A 13,134-nucleotide genomic window follows, 5' to 3' on the forward strand; every position below is an offset into this window, starting at 1 on the left:
TTAAGGTGTCATTGTTCTGCCTCAGTGCACTGCAGACTCTGATGACGCCCCCAGATGATGTCAGCCTGCGTGTTTTCATCCACACTCGCCAATGTCGCCTCGCCAGAGGCACCCGCACGCGGCCTCTGTGATGAGGAGGATTCGTCATCTTTACAATATCTTCCTCCATTCATAGTTATCCTTGACTTTATAATAAAAAAAAAAGTATTCGTTGACGAAATCCTCCCGTCACTGATTGTGTTGAGCAAAAGTCGCACTTACGTGACAGGTGGCTACGGCAGCAGATGATGATGATAACGATGACCACAACAGCCACTCTTCCCACGCACTTTGGCCAATGTGTCCCCCCCACCGCAAACGACGAAGATTTGCGGATGTGACGAGCCGGGGACCAGAAATCAAAATTGAGGGAAGTGGAAATATAATCTGAGTAGGGCCCAATTGTCCCGTGAATGAGCCCACTTTCGAGAAGGCTCGCTTCCAGAGCCGTGATCCCTTCCAGTATTTCCACGTTGCCGTGGGCGTCTGAGTGGAGCCTGCACGCGACTAATTGAGTCATAAACGCATAATTAGGTGCACTGCTTTCTACACCCTGTCTTCGGAAATTACCAGAAATTGGCTGCACCTGGCAATGAAGCTCAAACAGCTTGGAGCTAAATGTATCAGCCACGCTTGTAGCCGGGGTGAGGTATTTACATCTCGCGGGCCGTGTGCGACCCGCGACTTCATGCCACACGGCCCCACAGCCACGTGAGACCTACCACGTCAAGACCGCCTGCAGACGAGACACGTATCTATTGTTGCCACCATTCTACCCGCACTACTAATTGGGTCTACGGCGTCCCCAACCCGCAATGCCCAGCGTGGTGAAGTATATGGTTAAACAGATTTGAAGTTTTCGTGACTGCAAGGATCCATATTCTTTGTTTTTTTTTGGTAAAGTCACGTAGGTAAAAAATAATAAAAATGAAAACAACTAAATTAAATCACAAATAAAATAAATAAAATAAAAAATGAGAACAACTAAATTAAATCACGACGTTTCGGAAGCAACACAAGCCTCCATCTCTAAACAGCTCTCTCTATTCACTACAGTAATTTTGCTGTGGCGGTTCCACCTGAAGACGGAGGCTTGTGTTGCTTCCGAAACGTCTTGAATACATTTCTCTTTTTTATTTTATTATTTAAATTTGTGATTTAATTTCGTTGTTTTCATTTTTATTATTTTTTACCTACGTGACTTTACCGAAAAAAACCAAAGAGTATGGTTCAACATTTTACTTTGACCCTCATCCAGCAGTGGAATGTCAAGAAGGGCTACACGGGCACAAAGACCGCGAGTGTGTCACTCCTTAGCTCAGCATCCAACAAAGGCCATTGGGGGGGGGGGGGGGTAAAACAACAGAACCAAATTGTGACGTTTATAAAATCATGTGGGGGAAAGTCCAGCCCTTATCAGGCCACAGTGCACGTGCACCTGAGTGGAGCGCCTGTGATTAACAAAAGGAAATATATAAATGCACGAAATAAAACGAGAGAATAAATAAATGCATCTACAGCGTGAGGGTGGGTGGGTAGGGGGGGGGGGCGGTGAGTCATAGACTCGCACAAAATGTCAGAGGGGTCTCGCGCACAGCGCTGGACGGAGCTGCAGTCACGCGCGCGCAGCGCGCAGCGAGCTGCATCAGATATTACTCTGAACCAAGCAAAGGCATCGGGGTCCCAAGCGGTTCAAGAGGATCCCACATTAGTTAAACATGTATGTGCTGTACACTGTATACGGATGCAGAAAATATCAGCCCGCGTTCAGATCGTGCTAAACACAACGAGGCAACCCCCCCCCCCCCCCCTCTGTCTCTCATCTCGAGCTCTGAATGGATGCGTATCCCTTTGTCTCGTGTCCACGTCTCTGTCATTCCCCTCCGCTTAATCTTGCATCTCTCATTTCTCGTCGTTCTACCCTTTGTCCGCATGTCTCGGCGTCTCGCCACGTCTCGTTATCTTCGCTCAGCTCAGTCGGAGTGCTTGTAAATTGAAACGGGGGGTGGGGGAGACCCCATAGGCGGAGTTTGACTTCTATATTTGGGGGCGCGAGGGGGTCGCTTTGTTCCTCACATCAGGATTCTCGGGTGCAAATTAATAAAGGTGTCCAGTTTGGGGGGGGGTCGTTGCCCCCCCCTGTGCCCCCCCCCCCGGCCAAACTCCGCCCATGGGAGACCCTCAAACAGAATTCTGCCTCAACCCCCCCCATCCCATAATTGGGCCAGCACCTCCGATCAGCACGGTTGGCTACGTACGGTGAGAAAGAAGTTAAACGCGCAGTCCACGCAGCAGCGCCACCACCACGACTCTCCGGCGTTGTTGTGGTGGAACCTCGTGCTGCGCGATGCTGCGCAAATGCGATCTTGATTTACACTCCAACAGAGCAGCCTCCAACACGAAGAAGGGCCGTACTGCTTTTGTGAGAGATGATAGCCACATCCGGATACAATTAGGGTGGAGGTGGGGGGGTAAGATACAACAACAAAAAACGTGCCATTGTGGCTTGAAGGAGGCAGGGCGGCAGTGTGCCAACACTTCATTTGTCACGCGGAGGGCATGGAGAATTGAGCCCACAGAGCGCGCCGCTTCGATTGTTCCCACCTACGCGGAGCGGCGAACGAGCAGGCGGCGGCCACTGTGCCTGGCGGCCAGTCGCCTTCCTTGCCTCGACACTGCCGGTCGTTTGCCACTGCCGGTCGTCTGGTGTCAGTGATGGGGGGTCACTCACGTCAGCTCCGAGCCAACGCAGCACCGCCACCAACAATCTGCGGCAGGTTTCTGTCTCCGCTGTGCTCTCGTGTTGCCTGTGCCGTGCCGTGTCCGGCACTGTGGCCAGAGAGTCTCTTCCGCGCGTGCTCGCTCGAACCGGTAACCGAAATGGGGCCAGAATTTGGCTGCCGAAGAAGCTCCCAGCAGGTGGAGCGCAACGTCCGACATCGTGGAGCCGAGGCGGATTACAATATACAAACAAAGACAAAGACCCCCCGTATAGCCTGGACAGACTGTTGGGGCAAGTGATGTTAGCGAGCACATATGAAGGCCGGCACGGCACACGAGAGGGTTGGTGGCCAACACCACGCCCGACCGCCTTTGTTTCCCCAGTGGCGATGTTTACACACCGCACCAGGTACTGATTTGAGGCTGAGTCGACCTAGGGTGGCCCAATACCGGTTCAGATAATCGTCACTGGTGTTGGCTGGGTTTGTAGCGCAGCGCGCTAACCGCTACACCACCGCTCCCCACATGACAATATACACACACACACATTCGTGTCTGTGTGTGTGTGTGTCTGAGCGCTGTCGCAGTGATTAGCGCACTGCGCTCCGAACCCAACCACCCAGAGTTCGATTCCAGACCACGACGGTCCTGGGCATTCCCGAGGTCTGCTCAGCCTGACATGAATAACTATAATTGCGTTTTGTCTAAACATCGACACTGGAGAGACAAAGGTGACCGGGCGTGCGCCGTTCTGACCACACCACCCACTCGTGCGGAGTGCGTACTAAACCCGCCGTCACAAGCGCTCTCACAAACAGCACTTGCCCCGATTGCCTGCGCGAGCTACACGGGAGATGTTTGCCTTTGCTGTGCCGCGTGTATGACTCATGCAGCCCCGTCTGGCCTCACGTGCAGAGCGCGCCTTGATGGAACGAGCCACCGGGGTCGACACGCCACACACGTCCCCGGCCATTAGCAGATGTGAGCGTTGTGTCTGGAGGCACAAGCAGGCGTTGAGAGCGTGATAGACTGGCAAGCTGAACGTTTTGGCATACTGCTGTTGCTGCCGTTGCTAAGTGTGCGTTGGAGCATAGATGTGGGAGCATAGAAGTACGATGCAACATTTTGCTGTTTCTGCACTGCTCTCTGCTGCCCGCCGCGTGGCACGGTCCACGCAGCTGCCCTGTGACAACCTGGCGGCAGGGCGTGGTGGTCACCCATCCAAGCACGATCCAGGCTCGAACCTGCTGAGCTTCCGAGACGGGATGTGACGCATTGAGCCGACTAACAGGCGGCAGCGGTACAGAGCTGAAGAGATCACTGTGCGCCGGTTTTTATTATTATTATTAGAATTCATCAGCACGGTATGGCCACCGATACTCACTTAAAGCAGTGAGCATGGGGGAACTGTGAGTTAAAGGGAATTGATACATAACATTGATCCAGAAGGACACGATATTATATTGTTATTTAGTGAAACGGACCCTTGTCTGTGTCACAGTTATGTTACGCGTAAACTATCCCCCACGGCCCCTCCCCCTCGATCCCTACAGCTCAGCCTGAGCCGGTGGAACAGAGCCACCGACGATTTTAAGCGTGCCTTATTTTGTATCGACGTGTGCGCGATACGAGTCCTGTACTTAACCCACATAAAGCCATCGCGTGCGTCCGCAGCTGGCAGGCAGCTAAACGTCGTGAACACGATTCGGGCGATACCGCCGGAGCGCAGCGTGCCAAGAAGAGCCGGCGGTAATGACTGCGCCCATATGCTCGCATTAAGAAGACAAAGGCAGAGATTGCAATTCAGCGGATGTACAGCGATCGTATCGCAAGGTTACGGCGTCGTGCGTGGGCGCTTAAGCAACGTGGATAGCCGCTCGCCACTGGACGTGGAGTGTGGGCTCACGGTCTTCTCCCTGTCCCGTACGTAAAATAAAAACTAGAGATACATAAAATACTGCAAACGCAGAACTCTGTTCTCTGTCCACAGATACAGTCCAATCAGCCTCCTGTCGGCCTTTCAGACCAATATTGTTAATCAAGCAGCATTTGTTAAAGCGAGTAGCTTCTGGACCAGTGTCGATGTTATGGGTCTCATCAGCAGAGCAGTCATTCTCAACTCAGCGGAAAGAGACACTCCGAGTGCACGGTCATGCTGAAAGGACGCCAAGCGATGTCGCCAGCTGTGTGCAATGCATTCCAAATCGGACCGTCACGATATCCGCCCTGCACCAATTAACCGCCCATTTCTTGGTGCAGTATTTGTGAACACGTTCGACCTTAACACGTATCCACCTACACCTTGCTCCCAATTGATTCGGATATGTACAGGACCGTGTACTCTACGCACGAAATCTGAACATCCTACGAAATATCCTCACGAGGGGAGGAGGCCACTGCGTGACATCGTTGCGGCTACACGAATAAACTCTGGTTGTAAATTCCCGAACTTGTGTGAGAAGAGGGCATCTGGGATGAACGTGCCAGCACACTGCCGAGCACTGCTATGTCCTGCTGCGTGGAGTAAATAAGCGAGGGATGAATGAGGGCATGCATTGATGACCAAGTTAATGGATCGCATAGCGGATGAGTGGGGTGATGGATGGATGGGTGGGAGTATGGTCAGATTAAATACTTAGAAAGAAAAAAACTACTTTTGCATAATTAATATTACCGTATTATCCAGCTCAAGATGCACCAAAAAAATATGCACCAGAGCCAACACGTGTTAAATTTATGCAGAAATGTGTTTATTTGCATGTCGTCCGTGAAAACTTTACAAGACGAAGTTGAATCGACAGCCCCGCCCTGGCGTGCGTATTGCAGGTGGCTGTGATCCACAGACCCCCCCCCCACACAACACAAACACCATTACTGCTCATCATTTATTCATGTGTGACCTCCACAACCTCCTTCCACTCTCCCTCCTGCTGCTGCTGCTGCTCCTCCTCCGACGCGTCCCACTGCTCATCCCGTTGCCCTCCCTCGTCCCGCCCGTCCCTGTCCCCAGGCTGACACGTGCCGGTGGCACCGAGATTGCGGTGTTGCTGCTGGGCGGTGGACGGGAGGTAAATGACGGGCCCATCCCAGGCCACCGGCTCCGATTCCCACTCTGGCCGCCTTGCGACAGGAACACGGAAGAAGCAGTGCGGATTTGCCCGTGGAAAATTGAGAGAAAAAAAATCACGAGCGATTTTGAGAATAATTTTGCATGGCATTATATATAACGTCACAATATGCAGATAAAATACAATGTACAACACTATTTGGATTTTTAGAGCCTTGTGACGACGTGGTGGGCAGTGTAGCAAAATCCGATGTTGTACAATACTTCTATGCGCACAACTATCACCAGTCCGCACGGAGCAGCGTGGTTAAGTTTGATCGATTTACCATCCCCCTGGACCCGAACGGTGTGGGGAGCCCTCATCCAGCAGTGGATTGACCAAATGGGCTGTACGCTTGCACATGCATAGTCACAAAAGACGCGTATAGACGCAGTGCAATTTACAATCTGAATGTATGCAGCATAGAAGCCGCATCTCAAGAAACTGTACGACATAGTGGGGGCAATGTGCATCGTGGAAACAGGAGATGGGCATATCGTTCAAGAGGCGAGGCAATCGCTGGCAGATTACTTTTCAGATCATTGCCGCTTAAGTGATCGTTGGTGGAGGTTGATTGAAGGAACGGAAAGCCTCACTCTGGAATTACATTTCATGTTCGCCAATCAGAGAAAATTGTAAACACTGCAATTAAAATAGTAACCAGCTCACAAAAGCAAAACAACCTCACACTTCTAATTATATTCAGGCACACTGTAAACATGCATTAGTAGACACAGAATGCTATCTGTATTTGCAAACAGACCTCCTTTATGTGTTTCCACACGTAAATTACATTTTTAGTCATCGGCTATTAGCTTTGCTGACTTTCACAAAACATACGAATGTTTATAGAATTGATTACCCATCATGCATCACATAAACGTGTCACGGGTTTGTGTACAGTATTGCTTTTTTTGCGTTGAACATGTTTCTTTTGGCAGAAACATCTGGCAAGCCCAGCAGCATTGATGAACAAGCCTGACTCTGCTGATGAGGCCCAGAAGACCAAAGCCGGTCTCAGCGTGTGCTGGCTGCTGGGTCACGTCTGTCTCGGCGACAACAAATATCGCCCATGTTGCTTACTGGCACGAGTATATATTTATATGCTTTATTTTATGCCCTTTAATTTATCTGTGTGTCGCGTGTGATGGGGTAAGGTCTGTGTATGTACTTTCGTCTCTTCCAAGACGTCTGGCCAGCATGGAATAGCAAGGCCAAAGTTATGCCTACCAAAGGGCCCCTTAACCAGCATTGTGGCGTGTGAGCAAGCCACGGCAGAGCTGCACCTTTAACTCTGCATGCCCAGTTGCCAATGTTGTTCCGAATCACCCGGGATGCACCTAATCTCGTCGGATCTGATCTCAGAAGATGAGCAGAGTTCAGCCTGGGAGTTCAGCCTGGGACCACTCCAAACAGGTTCTGTGCGGCTATTTCTGGTCAGCAGAGGGCAGTGCTGCAAGACAATCGAGCACGTTTAAAAGGACGCTGTTGTCCTGTGCTTCAATGTCCGAACGTATGCGTGCTCCCTACCATGCTCAACTCGCACTGATCTGCCTCGTCGAGCGTGGTAATATAAGCCCCCATAACCACCACGACCCGCACGGCATGGAGAGGCCCTCATTCAGAGGCGGATTGACAAAGGGGCCGTACAAACACAAAGCCAACAAAATGGAATGTCCCAATATCGCGTTTATGTCCTACTGCGAAGTGAACACGGAATTTGAATATTTGTTTACAGTTTTGAAAATTAGAGTGGTGCCTTTTCACTGTATACATCTGAATTCAGAGCACGTAGATGAAACACTGGCCTCAGTATTTCCACCAATAAAGCCCAAATATTTTTTTTTCTCCAGGTTGAGCAGTGTGTTGAGCATTTCTTCCTTTTCTCACGCACTACCACTGCAGGCATCTCCAGGAGTTTAATCCCCACAACGGTGAGTGGAAAATAAAATCTGCGGGGTGCCTGAAAAAATGTTTGCGTGGCCAGCCAAGTAAATTCTGCACGGCTGGTTTACCGTGTAACGTCCACACGTGCATAGCGACAACGCATTCACATCTGTGGGTGGTGTGTACGTTAATCCATGCGGTCGTCTCACCCATCTTCAGCGCCGCTGGGAACGGCTTCTAATGCCTGCTCAGGGCCCGTCTGCATGGAGAGGGCACCGAGATCGACTTTGTCGCACCAGCCGCTGATCTGCTCACCGTGGCCCAAGCGGGGCTGCTCTGTATGGAGAGACGACACGTGGCGAACGCTCTCTTCCCTACGGCCTCAACAAATCCCAATGCACAATCTCCAGGTGAAGCGACGTGCCGCTGCCAGAATTCACGCCGGTATCCGTAAATGCGAGCACATCACGCCGATGCGCCAATCACTCCTCTTGCTCCCAAATCTAATCCTGCATCAAATTCAAGACCACACTCTCCGTCTTCAAAATCCTCTCATTGCACTCTACTTCCCGCCATGCACTCTCCAACCTCTCATTCAGCAGTGGATTAATACAAGTGCAGTACACGCATATATATTGGCTTCTGAATCAATATACACATCGCATTGGAAGTGTGGTAGCGCGTTTGCTGCTTGTTGCAGATTTCACGGTTCAAGCCCAGCGGTTAACACTGGGACATTGCCCAATACTGGTAGATTAATTGCCGCTCGCAAGGCGGCGCTGCGTACACCTCGTGCCGCACTGGGTCAGCTGCCACTGAGGGTCCCCTTGGCGAGATCGCGGCAGGATGCTGTAATTGGTTGATATTAGATGTGAGTTGCCGTAGCGTTCAAGCAAGCCCCCTGCATACTGCAAATCCTTATCTTTTACACGATACCAAGTAAACAGAAAAACCCACTGGATTTGGCGGTGACTGCGTCGCGAGGCCTCCGGGACGAGTTTTCTCTCCCGCGGACCGGCGGCTGGGCCTGCAGCATGGCCGTGGGCGGCTTCCCCGCCAGGACCCGGCTCAAAGCGGCGATCAGCTGTGGGGAGTGCTTGCAGGCGGCGTGACGCCCGGGGCCCAGGAGGTTGGCCCACGCGTCAGCGCTCTCGCCGCCCAGCGGATCATCTTGCACAGTCACGATCTTGCCAAGCCGGGAGCCGGGGCACGAGATGAGAAGTCTGCTCCTTCCCGTCGCTCTCTCCATCCGAGCTTCCCCCGGCTCGGAGTCTAATGCAGTGGGGACGAAGGGATCGCTGTCATCCCGAGTTAGCCCTTGGTTTTTTTCTCTCGCAAGATTAACTTTCATTCCCCCCTTATAGACACAGAACTGAGCCGAAACAACAATAAAACCCGCCGTCATGACAATGACATGTGACCCCTCCGTTCATCAACTCACAAGCCGGGTTGTTGATCCTTTTCTGTTGTAAAGCTCGTGTGCAGTTTATCTGCCTCGTTGGCTCAGTGGCAGAGCAAGCGGTTCGCAATCGTAAGGTTGCCAGTTCATTTCCCTCCGGGGCCGAAACAATTAATACCACTTCGTCATAGGAATATGTAATTTCACCGTTACATCTGGGCTGAAAAACAAATTAGCGCCGCCTCAATGCACACTTGAGCAGGACATCACTTTGGCGTATGCAAGCGCTGGGCGGATTGTCACACTGGGCAAGACTGCCAAAGACCACGAGAGATGGCTTGGGGAGGTCTTTGTCCGGCAATGGATTTGATCATAGCCGAGGATGATGACACAGAGGTGAGAGCCCTTTACAAGCAGGTCAAAGCCCTTTGAGGCAAGTCTTATTTTTGGAAACCTGCGGAGGGAGGGCACGTTGACGACAACAGGGGACGCTAAATGCCCACGGGTCGTAAGATTGGCATCTCATTCTCACACAGGTGGTAGCCTCATCAATCAATGTCAACTCAAGGCCTATAACTCAACCCCGGAGATGGCCCTCTGAGATTCATTATCTCTTACACCGGGACGATGTGGGATTCTGTAGATACATAATAACATAATTGCTATTTTATATTTTGAAGGTCGTTTTAAAATGTGGGGGTTTGGTTGGTAACAATGATGATGATGACCAAGTATTTTCCTGGGTTGTTTTATTCGTTTTAGTATTGTTCGTGGTGCTTACTTAATGTAAAATTCCAGTTAATCGTGGTTTAAATGCGTAATGGTTAGCACACTGGGATTAGTCCAGAGGTCGTCGGTTCAACATGACCTCCCGTTGCGGAAGCGGCAACGTTGGGCATATTTCCCTGCCTCTTTTTTATCCATAATTCGACCACGATCGCGTGTGGTGTGACGCGACCCCAGACGGGCGTGTGGAGAAGTAGGCTGAAATAAAATAAAACATCTCGGTGTCCCTCAATTGCAGGTCCTTTTGCCAAGAGCGGCGTCATTTAAGGCTTTGATAGATGAGACGTAGTTACGATGAAGTATCACAAAAAAACATGGTTAGATGCCACGAAGTAGGTGGCAATGCCTTAACCATATGTGTTGTAAAGACCACAAGGGTCTCTTCCGTCCTTATCAAGGGGAGTGCTAACCTTCTCTCCTTTCATACAACACAAACCTTACGGTATGCACACCAGACTATTTATACCAACCAAGTACGGTATCTCTCTTCGCTATGGGCACCCAGTATTTAGCCAATGTTTAAATGCAATATTCATATACATAGAAACAACTACATGTATATCTACTGTATTTATAATTATAATCTATTGTCTATAAATGTTATTAAAAGTCACTAGTAACTTCAAACGAAATGCATTACTTAAATTGTAAGCGACTTCCTCATTATCATAAGTCACACGTAGCGGAAATGGCACAGCCAATCAGATGTCAGTTCTACGGTCACGTGGACAACACAGCCCACCCCGCACGCTCGCTCGAAGCAGCGGTGCCGCGGCTAAACATTCACACACAGTTCCCGCCAACATTAACACAAAATAAGCGAATAAAAACATAAAACTGCCTATCAATCTCCTCAGATACTCACCCAGTCCTTCTTGACAGTGCCGCCTGATTCGTTTATACGAGGCTTCGGCTGTCCAGTTCTGCAAATAGCAAAACACCAAATCCAACTCCCGCCTTTATCCTCTTCACGCTGATTCGCAATTTTAAAATCGCAATAAAATAACAAAATGCGGCAACACTAACAAGGCAGGCGGCTAAACAGCACTGCTGCCGTGTCTCGAGAGCCGGCGTTTCTATGCAACGTGGGTAATTATTACTGAAGGTGGAATTAAAACGACCTCCTGTGGCCATCGAGGGGCAGCTGACAGACAGAGTTACCATGGCAACAACACTTTACACTTCACTATTAAATACACTGCCACAGTATCATTAGATCTCTTTTGCCAGTACCAAAATATAATTAGAGGGGTTTTCCCCTTTTTTCGGGCAACAAAACTGAAACCTTTCTACGAGGATTCATGTCTGCATTAACCACAATACTTGCAGTCAAAATGCAAACAAAACTGCAAGTTTATTTTTTGATTTAAAGCTTTCGTGACTGCAGGGATTCATATTCTTGGTTCTTTCGGTAAAGTCACGTAGAAGGGAAATAATAAAATAATAAAAATGTTATTTCCCTTCTACGTGACTTTACCGAAAGAACCAATAAAACTGCAAGAATTGTGGTTAATGCAGTTACATGAATCCTTGTAAAAAGGTTTCAGTTTTGTTGCCAGAAAATGGGGGAAAACCCCTATTATTACTGCTACAGTACTCACACAACCAATGTCTGCACAGCGATTAACTTGTCTTGGTGGTTTTACTAGCAAGTTCCAGCAGTAACAACTACAATTCAACAATACATTAAGTTGCATTTAGCGACTTTAACAAGTCCCGGGGTCATTAACAATAATCACAAACGGACAAATTAGGCTGCGATTGTTAAACAAAGCGTTTAGGAAGGGAAAACCTGCTCAGTAAAACTGGTGTCCCTACGGCCCTTTTACCCACAACTCCAATTATCCACCAAATTCATCCTGCGTGCTTATTTGACGGGACACTGATCGTAATTCATCACTCAGAAGTGGTGTCCGGTACTAACGCATTCATCTTAATATCCGTCTTTTTTACGTGGATAAGAGGAGTGCAGATAACTAACACTCTTATCCACATTTGTGAACGGATACGAGGAGATATTTGCACAGGCAACTAACACAGGAGTTATAACACAGGAGTTTATATAGTAATAGGTTTTTACCCTTTCATCTGGTACAAAAACTGACACCTTTATACAAGGGGTCATGTTTGCAATAACCACAGCACAAGCAGTCAAAATGCAAACAAAAAGAAACAACTCTGATGATGATATGCACTGTCCTTGAAGTTGATTGGTCCACACCCGAGACAGCTTTTCTTAGAGCCTAGTCTCCATTGGTGTTGGACCAGATGACGCCAAAAGGCGTACAACTCAAAAACAGCGCACTATCAGAGTATTGAGAGCTCGGGGTAAGCATTTACACTATGAGAAATCTCCTTTACCAGTAGAAAAATATAGTAATAGGAATAGGAGTTTATATATTTACGCGATCTAACCCCAAAAAACCCGTATTATGGATGGTATTGGTCGCGAAAGCCTACGTGTTAAACTAACACAGGAGTTATGCTGTAAATAAATACTGTACACTTCAATCTTAATTTTAGAACTGTCGTGACTGCAGGAATTATTATTTGGTTCTTTCGGTTAAGTCACGTCTAAAGATAAAATAATAAATTAAATTAAATAATAGAATACGACGTTTCGATTGCAACACAAGCAATCATCATCAGGTATAATGAAATAGCGACATAAAATCTTAATTTTAGAACTTTCGTGACTGCAGGAATTATTATTTGGTTCTTTCGGTTAAGTCACGTCTAAAGATAAAATAGAATACCACTTCTACGGGGAAGTTTTAAGCTTATCTTTTTTCTCTCTCTCTGGCGACTTGTTTTCTCTGCCTGTGTCCTCTCTTTAGATTGTTCACACTTAAATTCTAACTTAGCAATCTTTGAAATACGTAATCAACCAGGCTATGCGTTAATTGTGTGTTGACCGACCCTCTGTGTTGTATTACATTACATTTCGATATTTTACTAGGTTATTTAATTTTAGTGTGTCCTCCTGATTTTCAGGCTTGCTTGCCGTGTCATCGCACTTGTAGCACCACGTCTGTTGACCACTCATTGATATGCTAATTTTTTCTCTAACCCCCCTCCCTCTCTCTGCCTCCGCCCCCCTCTGTCTATTTAAGGCCACCACACAGAGACGATCACCCCTCTCTGTTACCTGTGTTGCTCTCTCTATGTATCTTGGTGATATCTGTCTGCTAATAT

At 48.7% G+C, this 13,134-nt stretch overlaps 1 protein-coding gene and 1 non-coding gene across 2 annotated transcripts; both read right to left on the reverse strand.

The window, feature by feature from the left end:
• Positions 1-4,307: 4,307 nt before the first annotated feature.
• Positions 4,308-10,891, reverse strand: LOC144938434 (uncharacterized). The gene is made up of 5 exons (XM_078866215.1): positions 10,805-10,891; positions 8,712-9,026; positions 7,964-8,090; positions 5,661-5,880; positions 4,308-4,319 (listed from the first exon to the last, which is right to left on the reverse strand). The coding sequence occupies exons 2-5, from the start codon at positions 9,001-9,003 to the stop codon at positions 4,308-4,310; spliced, it is 651 nt and encodes a 216-aa protein (XP_078722341.1). The 5' UTR covers positions 9,004-9,026; positions 10,805-10,891.
• Positions 10,246-10,371, reverse strand: LOC144940213 (U6atac minor spliceosomal RNA). Its single transcript, XR_013638795.1, has one exon. It is a non-coding gene; the product is annotated as a U6atac minor spliceosomal RNA (small nuclear RNA).
• Positions 10,892-13,134: the final 2,243 nt, after the last annotated feature.

This window comes from Lampetra fluviatilis, chromosome 22, assembly GCF_964198595.1.
Source record: "Lampetra fluviatilis chromosome 22, kcLamFluv1.1, whole genome shotgun sequence".
In the NCBI taxonomy this organism is placed as follows: Eukaryota; Metazoa; Chordata; class Hyperoartia; order Petromyzontiformes; family Petromyzontidae; genus Lampetra; species Lampetra fluviatilis.

Coding starts and splice junctions, on each gene's coding strand:
- LOC144938434 (XM_078866215.1), bottom strand. CDS start 9,003: ATGGAGAGAGCGACGGGAAGGAGCAGACTTCTCATCTCGTGCCCCGGC. Junction 8,091..8,711: donor CGCAGTCACCGCCAAATCCA/GTGGGTTTTTCT, acceptor CTCTCCATACAG/AGCAGCCCCGCTTGGGCCAC. Junction 5,881..7,963: donor CCCAGCGGCGCTGAAGATGG/GTGAGACGACCG, acceptor TCCTGTCGCAAG/GCGGCCAGAGTGGGAATCGG.